Genomic DNA, 16,732 nt, shown 5'->3' on the forward strand with positions numbered 1-16,732 from the left:
TTCCCTTAACACTTCTACAACTTAATACCATGTGCAGCGATATCGTCATGGACTAATCTGATTAAATGGTCCCACGGGGATTAATCTTGAGTTTATCCGCAGCACGATAGTGAGTTAAGCAGATTGTTAAAACACGCAAATAAGTGGAAAAAAAGTGACGCATCTCAATTAGCTACACTATGACGATTAAAGCCTCATAGTGAGTTGGCTGTAATGGCGCTGAAAGTGACTTTAAGTCTGCTGCATGGAAACATATGCTCACGCTGTCACACAGTTGTCTTTCCTGTTAGATAACAGTGGGGTTCGCACCCTCAGCAGTAGGCGTCTGAATGTGTCCTTGTAGGAAGAGACACACACACACAGAAAGATGCTTATGTCAGATCAGTGGACATCTACACCCTTCTCTCTTGCTGCCACTTCATCTATCCTCTCCTTATGTCCCTCCTTGTGAGGAGGACACTCTGTACCTGATGCCAACACTTCGGTCGGGACCACTTAAGGAAATAGGCTGCTGCTATGTTTCAACTGCTCTTTGCTGCCACTATCCCACACTGCGACCTGTCAGTCAGTAATGACAACGTGTCATCGCCAAAAATCTGCAATGTTTACACCAAAATCTTGAACATCTTAACGAGTGCAGCTACAGTAAATTATGACTTCCCCACAAATTTGTTTAAAAGGTCTTCCCAGGCCTCCACAGCCAAAAGGGACAAACATTCACAAAAGGGGCGCAGCATCGCACTTTGCTCAACTGCTTTGTGGTTCCATTGCAATACAAGCATCAGCTAATTATACCACGTGATGTGAATATTCCAGCACAGATTATGTATTCATTCCAGCTCACATCAAATCCTGTTTATGCACACGGTTTTAAGGGAGCCCTCAGACACAGCCCTTCTCCCCCATAGCCTGTATTTTTTTGACAGACAGTGTGCACCCCTACCATAAATAAGAAATGGACACTGGAGCATTCTGGTTGCAAAATAAACTCCCATTTTGAAGCCTTGAGATGTGCAATTGGCCCCATGACTGGAAGCCCACAGACATCACCTAGTATAAGCCATCAATCACAGTGTCCACGCATATGTATTGCGCGTTATAACTTATTTTCCTCTACAAAATTCACAAAATCGACATCATGTTCTACTGAATAAAACGTTATGAATTATAAATTAATGTGAAGCTTATAACAAACTACCCCATTTTTTTCCGTCTGCTACAAATGAATCCCTCAGGATAACGAACATATTCACTATACAGTAACACAACCTCACCCCCACACTGTCTCAATGAAATTATGAATAAAAAGGGAGACATTTTGGCAGCAAACCTATGGCACTGAGCCTCATTGAGGGGGGAATTCAAGCCCTGGTGTCACTGCAGTATCAAACAACCTGGGTTTTTTTTTAACCTGCTCTTTTACAAATCCCTGGTGCATTTTTTCTTCACCCACTCCTGGCTCCTGGGAAAGGGTTTGCTGCTCATCTCCACTGTGTCCTTCGATGCTCCCGCTCAGTGCATTGTGTAGTTTTTATGTGCTGGGATGTGACCAAACCCCAGATAAGCTGCAAGGTGACTGAATTAACCCCACATGCAAAACTGAAAATGAGGTCTTGAATTTTCAACAGATGATCCCTTTATCTTTATTGTTGTTTATTATTAGGTCTTAGTAATAGGTTAGGATGCACTTTAAGGCCTATTACATAAAAGATTTTTTTGCCCGATTTTACTGCCAATTCACTGTCGGCCAGATTCTGCAGCAGTCAGCACAAGTAGAGGACAGTCGACGCCGCTATATGGTACAGAAATCTGTTAGTGTGGGGGAACTTGAATAGAGCTGAAAAATGACTAAATAAAGCTTTTTTTATGATTAAAACAAGATCTCTGATTGTTTTAGCTTCTTAAATGTGAATATATTCTTTGTTTCTTTGCGCCATATAACAAAGTAATCTTTACCAGTGAATCATTTTGGTTTGTGGACAAAGCGAGACATTTGAGAACTTCATCATTTAACGCTTTCTGACATTTTATGGACGAAAATAATCGTTAGTTGTGAGCCGACACAATCGGGGTTGTGTGTACTGGTTACTGACCCAGCTGCAAACAAACGTTGCCAACAACAGCCAATGAAAAGGAGTAGGTGGGACACAGGAAATGACATCAGAAGACGGCAGGAAGTAGTGGGAATATCAAAACGAGGGTGGTATTGTTTACCCCTTTAAACTGTCGCTCTCACAAGAGTTTGATGTCTTCGGTTGTGCCTTAAATGTGTGATCCCCAGTCTTTCAGTCGTCATAAACAAATCTGCTAATGACTCTGAAAGTTGTGTAGCGGCTGCGTGTCCCCAGCTTTTAGAAACTGTCAACATTATCCTGGAGCAAGACAGTGACCCACGTATCTGTGATTGGAAAGTAAACTTCTGTGGTTTCTTGTTGACCCAGTTACTGAGAACCTTGGACACCACGTGGATTATTCAGTTGACTATAAAAAATGGATCAGTTGATGTGACTACTCATTGTTGAGGCTGTCATTTCACTGTATTATTAGATTGTAGGCGATTTGCATGGAGTTTGTGTTGTGCTGCTGAGACTGGATCTATAGCCTCCTCCTGTTTTGTTTTCACCGTGCATGCATGAGCTACTGCTCGCTGCCTGTGTATAAGCCATTAGCAGAACATATGGCGCGGTTGCTATTATTATAGCCTTTGAGTCAATTTAACTGAGTTCAATTCATTATATCTGAGTACATATTAACTGGCAAAGGATTAGAACCATAATCATTTATTTATTTATCTGCTGGGGGAAATTGGCTGCGTTACATTTGCTCCATCAAGAACCGAATCAGGACTAAGATTGTTGAAAAACAATATAAGCAAACTGATGAAACGCATGTTAGGTTCTTTTAAGTTAAAGTTTATTTCTATGGTACATTTAAAAACAACTTCAGTGACCAAAGTGACTTAGAAACACTGAAAATATGAATATAAACAAAAATGTAATCAGAAATAAAAATATACACAAAGATAAACAATAAAAACATGTACAATTTATAAAATATTAACATGAAATGTGGACATGGTGAGAATTATGTGCTTGAACAAGACATGGCCATTTAAATCACATAATTCAACTCTAATACTAAAATAACAATGATAAAATGTCAACTGCTAAATGATCATGGTAGAAAATACTGAATATACTGTGCTGCCAGTTCACCTGCCGTCATATATAAAGACATGAGACGAGGAAGGTGACTCAGCCTCAGTCCTGTGAGATGTGAAACTGAATTACAGCACCAAATATTCACAAATACTCATGAGAGGAGATCTGATGAAGTCAGCAGCTCCTCAGTGATGGCAGCATTCACGTGTGTGTGTCCGTGAGAGTGTGAATATGCTGTGCTGAAGTTCAGTATCTGGAGGACTTATAATAAATAAATGAATGGGCTGAATATGTTATCTCGATATCACAGTTGACACAGCTTCCTCCTCTTCACCTCCTCCATCTGCTGAAGTGAAATCCTCTGCAGTGCGCTGACAGCCCTGTCCTGGCCTGTCCTTCCCACCTTCCTCCTGTTACTCACGTTCCTTCCCCGTCATTCACTCATTCCTTTGACTTTCTACCATCATTTCGCACCTCATTTCGCCCAGGAGCCTCCTCTGTCTTCATTTGCATGCCTCAACCATAAATATCATTCTGCCCAAAACATGTACACAAGCCGAGAGAGAGACAGAGTGTAATTGAATGATTCCAGGGGTAGTTTGAGGTTTGCAGTTGAGCAGAGAAAACGGGAGCGATAATGCCACTTCAAAGCAGCTCCAGACTGGATTGTTCCCCCGCAGCTTCAGATGGATTAATTCCACTTCAGGTCTGTTTGTGCCCATCAGCTCCCCTTCACTTCTCTACACAGCTTTAGAAACTCTCAACACCCAGTCGAAAACAGCACATCGTGCCCAATAAGTGTTCACTGTAAACTCGCACCAAGTGGTAATGTGTGAATTATAATTTGGTGATTTATTGCTCCTCCACTTTGAGCTTAACATGTCAGCAATTATACTTAAAAGGAACAAGTTCCACAGTGATGTCTGTGTAGATTCTCATTCATGCAGGTCATAGTTATCCTAATCTAGTGATTTGTATGCAGTATGGTGCTTTGTATTAGCAAACTTTATTACTGGAACATAAAACTGATCAAATGGATAGAACTTTTTTGTTTGTTTCTAGGTTAAAAAACAAACAAAGATTTGAGGACACTTGATTCAGTTTTGGTCACGTTTTGCAAAAGTTTGTTTCGTCTAAATTCATCACAAAACCCTTTGGCGTTGATTTAAAGCAGCTTTTATCACCATTTTGTTTTAATACGGTATCTAAAAAAAAGAAAGAAGACAATGTAAGATGTGAAAATGGCATTTTTTTCCCCCATAAACCTCAATATAATAACAACTCCACATTTATCATCAGGAACCAGACTGACAGAGCAACCAGGTAAACAGAATGTAACTTGATTTACAATATTTGCAACAGTCTGTGCGTTCAAGACAAAAACTAATTACTGTGCAAGTGCGACTTAAATCAGACAAGCTAAAAGGCGGCACGCGGCCACCAAGCATAGCGAAGATGGACACAGTTTTTTCAATAGATTGATTCCGCGCTAGTGTTTGCCAAAAGCAGTAAACCTAGTTCAACTAAACTGTATTGAAACATACTAACTAAACCAGTTTAGAATTCAGATTATCTATGAATTGTCAAGTCAACTTAATCTCTATAGCACATTTATAAAACAACCAGGGTTGACCAAACTGCTTTACAAGGTAAAACAATACAACAACAACATAAAACACAGTAAATCATAATTAGGAGTGTATATAGCCGGAAAAGTGGTTGTGCTTAAATTTGTATTTACAGTTTTAACTATGATTAATGTGCATAAATTACAAGATATCAATGATAATATAGATTCAATGTGAGATAAATGCTCGGCTAAAAATGTTCAAGGTTCTCATAAATTCATTATTGATCATATTACAGGGCGAGTTCATGTATAAGTGATGTGCAGTTGTCTCTGTTGTCTCGAGAAAATAACTAATGATTGCAGGACCAGGTGAAAAGGCACATATTTTTCATATTTTGTCAAATTTTTTGACTCCAGAGGTCACAGGAGGATATCGCTCTCATCTGACCCTAAACTGAGCGATGAAACTCAGCGGCAGAGCAGAGAGATATGACTTCTGTCTTCTGAAATCCTTCTCGTAACCTCCAGCCAAAAGTGGAAAAGCAGAGAGGGAAGCAGGGGACACGAGTGGCACTCATGTCCTGTGCCTCCACTCCTTGAAATGAAGGAGACATTAAGAGGCCTCTGTTGGGAATGTTAATTGTGTATTGATCGCGTATAATCCATGGCCACGACTTGTCTCATCTCTGTGTCCTCATGTGTGAGAGCTGGAAATACCTATCGCAACACAAGGATCGGGAGTCAAACTGCACAGAAACATGGAACTTATTGTACAAAAACTAACAGAGGCAAGTTTCAACCAGGTCAGAGAGCAAAACTAGGTCAGAAAACACAGATGAAGCACATTAGGGGACAGAAGGTAATTACACACAGGTGGGACAGCAAACACCAGGGAGTGGTGAAGTGACCTGAAACAAAGTGAGTATCAAAACAAAACAGGAAGTGTCAAAATGAAACAGAAAATGACCAGATGACTCCAGTGCAATTATAGTAAGACCCAAAAGCCTTTGCTATTATAAATGTGGTTTTCCGTTCATGCTTCGTGTACCTTTTCTTCTAAAACCACGTCCCCTTTATTAACACATAAAGATCATTCCTCCTTCCGGACTCAAGGATATTTTATGGTCTTTGGTGATAAATGCTGGTCAAGGCCGGAGATATTCTGCTGCATGACGTTGCTTCAGTGCTGTGTGACAGAAATATACACAGAGACAGAGGAGGAGAGACGAGAGAATCACTGTAACTGCACTCATATATAGACGATTCAAATGTGTCCTTGTTTTTTGGACACCAAGGGACTGGTCAGTTTAAAAAAAAATGTGAAATTGAAAAATGCTACACTGAATATCAATTTAATTCACTGTATTGTCTCTTTTCCTCCATGTATTAGATTTTGTGAGACTTTTAAAGTTTTAAAGACACACCTGCTGAAAAATCTGTTGAAATGAAGAATCTTGACACTGCTGATGAGCCACACACTAATGCAACTGCAATGTTGACCACCATATATCATGTTTTATGTCAGTCATCATCAGTCATCATCATCTACCGCTTTATCCTCCACCAGAGTGTCGTGGGGGGTGCTGTGCCAATCTCAGCTACATCGGGCGATGGGCGGGGTACACCCTGGACACTTCGCCAGTCCATCGCAGGGCCACACACATAGAGACTAACAACCATTCACTCTCCCACTCACACCTATGTTCAATTTAGGGTGTCAAATTTACCTAATCCCCACATTGCATGTTTTTGGACTGTGGGAGGAAGCCGGAGAACCCGGAGAGAACCCACGCACACGGGGAGAACATGCAAACTCCATGCAGAAAGCTTCTCGCTGCAAGGCAAGAATGCTAACCACTACACCTGTTTTATGACTCGTCTTTTTTTCTTTTTTTTTTTTCCAATGTGTCAGTCTCATTGTCGTCAGCACGACTGTCTGATGTTCTTATACAAAGTTCACTTTTACATAGAAAAATTTGCTTTGCATGTTTCGGTTACAGTAGAAGAAGGAGACGGGGGGGGCGTATGTATAGTATAGTTATGGTATAGTATAGTACATTATAGGTATGGTATAGTATTGTACAGTATAGTTATGGTATAGTATAATATAGTATTGTACAGTATAGTGTAGTTATAGTATAGTATAGTACAGTGTGGTATTGTATAGTTATGTTAGGTATATTATTTTGTTGTATATTATAGTTATAGTAGGTATAGGTATAGCATTGTACACTATAGATATGGTATATGTATTATACAGTATAGTATATTAATAGTACGATATAGTATAGTTATGGTATGGTACAGGTATAGTAGAATAGATATAGTATAGCAATGTACAGTATAGTATAATTATGGTATCTTATAGTATTGTACAGTGTATATATAGTATAGTTATGATAGGTATAGTACAGTATTCTACAGTATAGTGTAGTTATAGTAGGTATAGGTATAGTGTAGTATAAGTACAGTATGGTATCGTATTGTACAGTGTAGTATAGTTATGGTATAGGTATTATACAGTATAGTATATTAATAGTATGGTTATGGTATGGCATAGGTATAGTAGAGTAGGTATAGTATAGTTAGTATAAAAGGTAATCTATTTGCTGATGTCTAAAATGTAACTGAAATGTTTTGGCAACAACAATAAGAATCGAATAGAGAGAGAGAGAGAGAGAGAGAGAGAGAGACACTGGCTGTGAGTGCTGCTGCTGCTGCTCGCTGCATTTGTCTGCAGCACTTGCGCACTCCTCTCACTCTCTCGCTCTCCTCTGTGCGCACAGTGAGAGACGCCGCCGCTCGTTCTCCTGAAAGTCCACCAGTGATGTGAGGACTGTCCTCGAGACTCAAACCCGCACCGAGACGCCAACACACGGCGTCGACCGCCGCCACCAGCTCACCCTCACCCTCCCTCACCCTCTCTGCTCTGGCCGCTGTTGCGCTTCTGCTGCTGCAGCGTCCAAGTTGTCCGGCACAGCGAGATCATATCTGGAGTGGCACCGGCCAGGATGCTCGCTCTCTCCCCCCCGCTGAATGGGACGTTATAGATGGGCCGCGCAGGATGTGAAGCCTTGTTAGAAGAAGCAGGAGCAGGATGGAAAAACCACGCTCGTCTGCGGCGGCGGTGCCACCGCTGCTGCCGCTGCCGCTGCTGCTGCTGCTGGGCTTCCTCTCAGCGTCCTCCGTCAACGCCGGTGAGTTTCTGTCCACAGGTTGATGAGGGTTCATCACCGGTTAACGGGGTGGAGGAAGGTGCGCTAACCAGCTGATGATAAACACACATGCTGCTGCTGTGTAGTGTTGTAGTGTGTGTGTGTGTGTGGGGGGGGGGGGGGATGTAGTGCAGTGGTCACAGCAGCAGGTTGTTTTGGGAAAGCAAGACTAACATGGTTAAAGATGTGTTTGCATGCGTCAGCATCAGTTCTTGCATCAGCTGGTACAAATAATTCAGGTTTTTCTAAGCCCAAAAAATCCTGACACAATTTGGTCTGCTCTTGGACTCTTGGTGTTTTATAACCTTCTATAAGAGAGGTTTGTCCATAATTTGGTGCCTTTTTCTAGACATAAATGTCATTTTTAAAAGGATTGTAAGAAAGTGCAGGAAAGCCTATTGGTAAAATGTGAACTTCTTTCAAAAAATAAGGTTTAATAATTTAAGTGTACGTACCCCTGAGCTTAAAAGGTCATTATTTTTTGGATTTACACATTTCTGCTCTAAGAAACGTGGTAAATGATATGATGCTAAATCTTTTCAAGTCATGTTTTTATGTTAATTTGGGCTGTTTCTCTGAAATGTAGTGTTACCTTAAATTACCACCCAACAATATTAAAAAGCACTTTTCTATGGTCCGAATTCTGCGTCTAGTCATTGTCAAACAAACCCTAAAGTTGGGGAAAACAATGAGCTTCCATGTAATTCAATAGACTCAATATTTCCAACTTGAATCTTTCAATATTTACTTTTTGTTTTTATCACTGGTTAATTAAGAAAATCATCAATATATGATGAACGGATAGTGAAAAATAATCATTAGCTGCCACTCCTGCCTGAAAACTTCAGCTCCAGCATCCATCAGTGTCCAAATGGGACACGGAATGAGATTAAGCGGCAATGAAAGCACCAATACGCAGCATAGGCTCCAATCATCATATATCATGCATGTTGAGTATAGCATCTCATAAAATTTTCATATTCGTGTTGCATATTTTTAACCTGCGGCGGCTTAAGTTCCAGGCACGAGATGTGCTACTGATTCCACTGCGATGATAAGTTGAGAGATGACAGATTTGTCCCTTGTAAAGCCCCAGATCCTGCTGATAAGATCATGCAGGATTTATCTCGTGCCCCCCTCCAGAGAGTTGGATATTTGGCTTCCTGAGGCTGGAGATGAATGTAGTTTAAAGAGGGGAGTTTTGTGAGGTTCCAGCCACTTCTTGCATTTGTTTCTTCACAGCTAAAGAATGAATGGGATTCCCTCTCTCTTGCTATTGTATGTGTTCCTCAGAGTGTTGAGAAGATAAATAGTAGGAAAAACAGCAAGGCAAACAGGGAGCCATAGCCATGCATCACACACACGTTTGAACAAACACCACACATCCACTCTGCATCAATACACACACACACACAGAGCCGCAGGGAGCCATAGGGGGAGTTTGTCGCCCACCGAAACATAAATCTCACAAGACGAGCGAGCACTACGCAACACTCCAGTTTCCTCTGTTGTGTTGTGATGATTGTGTTCACACCGAGTAGACAAGAGGAGAGGAAAACACAGTTCCTTCTTGCTCCCCCCCCCCCCCCCCCCATTTTTTTTCTACTTACTCGTGGAACAAGTCTTCAGCCGGAGGTTCAATATTTGCAGGGGTGTGAGAGTATGTGAGAGTGTAATTTGCAGTAAGTGACACCCTGCAGTTTCTGCTCATGATCTGGTGGGTAAACGGTGACAAACCGACGGAAAGGAAAGAAAAGAAGAAAGAAAGAGAGTACGGTGCTGTAATCACACCACAAAGACACCTTTTAAAACACAGTTGGGAAACGTTACAGTTGAGTGAAGATTAGTTTTAAAGCGAGACTGTTTCCTTTGACAGATGTAACAGCAGAATTCTCCTCTGATACTTATTCATAAGAAAAAGTGGGCTTCCTCCTCTCCACTCAACTCAGTATGCAGGTATTATACTATGCATTTATATTTGTATTATCCCCGAGTCTTTCTTTTACAGCATGCTTTTCTCTTTTTCACAATAATCCATTGCAGTCATCGAGTTGACCTGGTATGACCAAAGTTTTCCTGTGGTTCCACCAGAACCTAGACAAACACTTTTCACTGTTCCTCAAAGATTCCTACAGGAATCTGATCATTTGTATTCCGTTAAAGGCATTTGAGATGTTTGTGGGTCGTATATGACATAATGTTTACCCTATTTCAAAGAGACACAAACGCTAATATTGTGCACCTTTTTGATTTCATGCATGTTGAGATGCACCTGAGATGACAAACACGTTAATTTATTTAAATTTAAAACACTTACAGCTAATACTATACACTTTTTTTTACACACTTTGAGGTGTGCGAAGAACAGGTACGACCAAAATAACTGTATTGCTAGATCTTTTATTGTATTTTAAATGCACTTTTTAAATGTGTCCTCACCTGCTGCTCACTGGCTGCAAGACCTGTCTGGCCCAGCTAAATTTCTTTGTTTGAAAATGTGGTTTGTAATTGAATAGTCCTGATTTAAGGATTGTACGGTGGCTGGTTAGTGCAAAACAGACATTACAAAGTGTGGAACTCTTTTACAAAGGGACGGACAAAATGTGAGGCACTTTTCCAAGTACTTTTATTTCACATCTTTTTATGTTAATTTAGGCCGTTTCTCTGAGAAGCACTCAGTGCACGTCATTTCTCTGTACTATGGGAAATAGTGTTACCTTAAATTACCACCCAACACTATGAAAAAGAAAGATAAATATTCATAAAGCACCACTTTTCCAGTTGCTTTCATACAGTGCATCTACTGTATGTGCGGCGGTATTTTTCCATCACGCCTCCTTTATACACCTATTCACACGCTTGTTGGGGAGGAAGGTGGCATGAAGTGTTTTTGCCCAAGGACACATTAGGATAGAACTGAACCACAGCATATATGACAGGAAAACACAAGGTATAAGTGGAGGAAATGTGTGGAGTCAAAGCTGCTTTTACAGAGAATGGAGCCGAGTATTTCCCCTGAAACTGTAAATACATTAGAGTCAGACCTTGACACACACACACACACGCACAGGTTTCTCTCTAATCTTTGCTCCTTTTCCATTTAAAGGAGGAAAAGAACTAATTGGATCCATCACAGATAATCTCCCCATAAATAACTGCAGTGCATACTGGGATGTGCAATTTTTATATATTGAAAGATTCCACCCCCATGAGTCACACTTTAATGAGATGTGCGTGGGAGGAAGAAGACGGAGAGGAGAGAGAAATGTAAAGATGAGGAAGAATGCATGCATGTGTTTGTGTGTGAGAGAGAGAAAATATACCAAGACAAAGACGGATGAAGTAAGAGTCCCTCTTCAAGGGAAAACACCAGCAGACCCATGTGTTGTTAATTGGGCCTGGTATTAATGAAAGAATGATTAATCTGTGGGTGGAGGAGAAGTTCTCAGGGAAGGCGGGGCAAGTGAAATCGAAGCTCAAAGAGAGAGCGAGAGGGAGTTGAAAGACATGATTTCATCTCTTAGAAGACATGAAGACAAATTGTGTGTTTGTTTGTGTGACAGACACGCTGCTGTCAGCTCCACTCAATGTGACCATCAGAGAGCTTGAGGGCAACTCCGCCGTGGTCACGTGGGAAATCTTGGAGGGGGATCCCGTCATTGGATTCGCCATCACACAGCAGGTACTTTTGCACGTTGTGTACACACAAACGCTTCATCTTTCAGGTCTGATAGTATTGCTTGACACAATCAATCAATCAGAAGAAGGACATCGGGCTTCATAGAAATAATGTAACGTCATTTCTGTTCATGAAGACCAAACAAAGGCAGGGTAATAACGTCAACAGACATTACGCACTGCAGCTTTTAATTGCTATAATTAGGGTCTGAGCACAAGGTGCATAGTAGTAGTTATTCTTCTTATTATTTTTATCTCAAATTAATCGCATTTTTGGAGCCTTTCCCATTTTTTTTACGACTGCATCAATCCTGGTGGAAATGTACGTGTGAAAGTCATTAAAAAGCGAGGAAAATTGGAAGTGGGAGGGGCTAACAAAATGGGAAAAAAAAACACTTTCATCACGTGATCTTTTGAAATATTTCATGTACATATATGAAAGTTGGTACGCATGTTAATCGTGTCGGGACGTCCAAAAAGTAAATGACAACTTTGCCATAAGTCCTAAAGGAAGGCCGCCGTCTTGGGTAGAACAGCTATTTCTTTTGGGTGATTTTGGCAATTTCACAAACGATGATATTTGAACAAACTTGTCCCAGAGCTTTGGTCCGATCATCTTCAAACTTGGTGAGGTCACTGTGGACAGGTTGAGGATCTAATTCACGCTTAAAGTCGTCCAATAATCTCAACTCACTGATGTGATGCACGTTTTTTGATTCAAAGTCATGTGCTGTTTCTGAGAATATAGAAATTTAGTCCAGAAGCTGAAGCAAATTCATCACATCACTGTTTACATCAGAATCAAAGGAACACAGTGAGAGTAGACATTTATGGCCACAGTGCAAACAGGGAAAGTTAATAAATATTCTCATATATTTATTCTGGAGGAAAGTTGTCAAAATGTAAACAAAAGCCTCCCTTTTCCCCGTTTAAGTGAAGTCCTGACACTGTCAAAGCCCTGAGATGTACATAAAATAAGCAAAGTTCCATTATGCAGGCGAGTAGATGTAACACGCACTACATCTTGACTGCTTACAGTTTTAATAGCATAGGAAATTCACTACATTAATTGCCTAGTAAATAGTAAATAATATTGCCGCTAAGGAGCAGGGACCCAATTGCCCTGAGCAAGCAATCCTGGCCAGATGATAATGTTCTTTTAAAGCGCACATGGCCGTAGAAGCACGATATGTTTCCTTGAGCTTAAGTAACTGAAAAAAACCATGTGAGTCTTTATTTCAGCATTTTTACAAGAGCTGACCGTGATAGATAGATACATGTTTGTGCAACACAGCCTTTAATCAGAGGGAAATTAGCGGGGGATCATAATCAAACTGACCTTGTTCTACTAAGAATCTTTTTTTCTTGACAAAAACATTCGGGCATTGAATGGAAATCTGCTGTAATCTGAGGTTTAAAAATATCAGAGAGTGAACCAAAGCATCAGTTAAACCCTGACCCTGTGAGTTCTCTGCTGAGGCAGTGCCAAAAAAAAAAGAGAAAGAAATCCCTGCAGCGATCAATAAAATATCTCATTATATTGAAACTCCTGGTCCTGATTTCTCCTGTGCTCGCTTTTCATCTCATCTGCAGAAGAAGGATGTACGCACGCTGAGATTCATACAGGAGGTGAACACCACCACACGCTCCTGCGCCCTGTGGGATCTGGACGAGGACACCGAGTACATCGTGCACGTTCAGAGCATTAGCATGGGGGGCAGCAGCCCCCCCAGTCAGCCTGTTCTCTTTAGGACGCCCAAAGAGTCGGAGAAGATGGCATCCAAGAGTCCAGGTGAGAGAGGAAACACGATTACAAAAACACACACACACACACACACCAAATTCAGTATATATGAGAGCATGCAATCAAATCAAATACGTTATTGTCCATACAGGGACATTTTCCATCAGCTGCAGAACAAAACACAGCACGAGTGCCTACAAAGGACGTTTCATTCACAGAATATAAATGACACAATAAAAAAGATGAATATTGCACCTGTCCTGTAAAAATAAATAAATAAATAAATGGATTGCACTTGCAATCATACAGTGTAGATCAGACCGGACATCACAAAAGAGTGTATAATTCCATAATACAGTGACTACGGCTGTGTATTTCTTACAACCTTATTGATACGATACATATCACGCCACAGAGGCTGTGATACAGTTATGCTAATGTCGCTTTTCCACCATACAGTTCTAGAACGGCACGGCTCGACTCTACTTTTTTGTTTTTTGCCATTCCATTAGTGATACAAGTACATGGAACCTGAGTCGATAAAATGGGACGTCGACAGACTGCTGGCCACTGAGTGTCGTCAATGGAAGAGTTATTAGCACGATGTCTGACACAAGAATCAAACAGAACCATGCCGAACTGTAGATTAGTTAAAAAGACTTAAAAATCCTGAAAACATTATGTTAATCTCCAACATTTAGCAAAGGAAATGTCTAAAATCTCAACATTTAACAGAAGAGTCTGGTGTATTTAGCGACAGCGCTGCTGAAAGTCGGCAATCGCAATCACAACCCCTTACGCCGTGTGAGACAGAGTGACTGCGTCAGATGGACTGCAGTTTCTGCCGTGCTAGATCTGTATCATGGAAATAACCATATCCTACACAGAATTTTCTACAGCTGCCTTCACTGCTGTGTTGTGCTGCTGTGTCAAACATGTTGACATTGGCACATGCAGGTCAATGCAATTTGAGATTCTAATATCACATATAAATATGAAGACACATTCTGTTCATGCACCATTTCCATAAGGCAAAGCATCCTTTAACATTGTCTGCCACCTTCACGAGAATCCTTCCACCCTCCCACCCTTCATCAGGTGCATTGTTCTCATTCTCAGAGGCAGAAGCAGAGGCTGCTGTTATCTGGAGCTGCTTGCAGTTCTTCCAATTTTATCGTGTCCGACCCAGTTACAGTGTCAAGAGCTGCTGCTCCAGAGGGACACACAGCAAACGCTAAATGCTCATCAGCAGCGAGCTGATAAGAGTGGAGAGAGTGGACATAGTGGCAGTGTGCACCCAGGAAACACTGCTTGTTGTGATTCCTGTGGGGGAATGGGTTGATGTGCGAAAATGCATATTAACAAGTCACTTTTCAGTGTTTTGCCACTTACCGGAAGTACTCAAGACGAGGTAGTTGTCTCAGTGGAGTGTGGGAGATCGGCTTTGTCCTCCAGCACCGCTGTTTCATAGCCACACTGAATTTTCTACTGACAGTGACCTACTCTATTTACACATCCACCATACAGGACATTACACAGACCGTGCATCAGGGTGCTGACAGAGTTAAGTCAATTTAATGTCCGTGTCACTGCTTTAGCTGATTCAGACTTTTGGGTTCACACACATAATGCTAGCAACAGAGAAATATTCTGTGTGTATGTGTGTGTGCAGCAAACCACACATTATATACTTTATGCACTCAACTTTTATATTCTTCTAAATTCCTTTTTCTTTAAAATGGAGGCTTCTCATTTCTCGCTACCCATTGATTTATGTGACAGAAATGAAGCTGGTCGTCTGAGGGGACGCAGGGTGCAGTAAAAAGTCAGCGTCCTCGCCCGTTGATGATTCATGCAGATGACAGCGCTATTGTTCCGGTGCTTAGCTTTTGTATTTTCTGAGGATAAGGTCGTCTTAAGTCAGGATGTTGTGCAGAGCAAAATCAAATAAATAGTCGAGTTATCTGTCCTCGTCAAAGGAGCTAAGCGTGGGTCATTTCTAGAGAGCTCCCATGGGAACAAAATACCTTACTTTCAAAAGATGAAATGAAGTGAATTAGATGATGAACAGTACAAAGAAAGTCATCAGAACTTACTGAAGACAGACACGTTTAATTATAATCTTTACAAAGTGATTTATATAAAAACATACAGCAAGTCTGTCAATTATTAAACAGATTCATTTATTAACATTTACCATGCGAGGTCATGTGATTTGCTCCGCGGGACAATTTGTCTTCATGTTGAGAGGTGGACTTATTTAGTTTGCTTTGACATTGATGGACGTTCCTTGTGTGCAAATTGTGTTTGTATCAGTGTGTGTTTGTGGAAGCATTCATTAACTGGCCTGATTAAATCTCATCCATTACTGCTCTCCTTCCCCTTAAAGTGGGTATTTATCAGTCTCACACCATTTAGCATCAGCAGGTGCAACACAACACACAACCTGACTGTTTCTGTCTCTGTTTATCTGCAGCCTGTATTATGTAAAAAATGTATTAAAGTAGAATTCTCTGTGCGTGACTAGCATTGCTGTGTAACGTGTTATGTCAGTTAATATTATATTCATCATTATACAGCGTTTGAAATAATCCTTTAGAGGCGTCCGGGGCGAGTTGTAAAAAAAGACTTCAATCCACTAAGGAGCCACGTGGATGACATTTCAAGTATTCTTCAGACGGCGGACCCTTAAGCACTGTGATCACACATGAGCCAGAATGAAGATTTAACCTGCAAAGTCATGAAGCCTCCAAAATCGTCCTTGCGCTGGAGAAGAGCCCATTCCACAGTTGGCTAAACAGCCAGTCAGAGTCTCCAGGGGGAGTACGCTGTAGACCTGTCTGTCAGGCTGCAGGGGAGCATCACCCAGAAGGCAGCATAGCAAAACTTGGGCAATTCAGTCACAATCAGGCGGCTATAGAGCACAAGTGTTTTCACATTACTGGCTGACCCGGGTAAGAACATGTCTGAATCTGCTCTGAATGCTTCCTAAGGTCCAATCACAGAAACCACACTGGAAGGTGGTATGCATGTGGCCGCATTCATGAGCGTGTACAAATGCAGTCTGTGCTCAGGACAACTGAGAGACCACCTATTTACAGCCATCGCCACAATATCAGCGCTGATCACCGCATGCCTTCTTTTCACTCTTGGGTAAAACGACCAGGTCCTCACGTCCCTATGGAATACTACCAGGACACAGGAGCAGACTCTGTAATCAGAGCAGCTTATCCCACACACCAGGCTGTAAGACACTGCTGGCCCATGCTGCATGTGGTGCCGTTGGCCCAAACTCTGGCACAGCTGTTCAAGGTCCTGAAGAGAGGTTTCTGAGAAACTGTTGGCCAACCTTCGATGTAAGATC

General features: G+C 41.3%; 1 protein-coding gene across 4 annotated transcripts in view; it reads left to right on the top strand.

Annotated features, from left to right (window-relative positions):
* The window catches only part of fndc5b (fibronectin type III domain containing 5b), a 36,862-nt gene that overhangs the window by 7,721 nt on the left and 12,409 nt on the right, over positions 1-16,732 (top strand). For 2 of the 4 annotated variants that reach the window (XM_058619245.1, XM_058619246.1), the window contains exons 3-5: positions 7,518-7,928; positions 11,510-11,628; positions 13,218-13,416. In XM_058619245.1, the coding sequence (XP_058475228.1) occupies positions 7,829-7,928; positions 11,510-11,628; positions 13,218-13,416 (418 nt within the window). In that variant the 5' untranslated portion in view covers positions 7,518-7,828. The remainder of the gene's footprint in view (positions 1-7,517; positions 7,929-11,509; positions 11,629-13,217; positions 13,417-16,732) is intronic. The other 2 variants (XM_058619247.1, XM_058619248.1) reach the window with 1 other exon arrangement.

The sequence above is a fragment of the Solea solea genome, chromosome 20 (assembly GCF_958295425.1).
Source record: "Solea solea chromosome 20, fSolSol10.1, whole genome shotgun sequence".
Lineage (NCBI taxonomy): Eukaryota > Metazoa > Chordata > Actinopteri > Pleuronectiformes > Soleidae > Solea > Solea solea.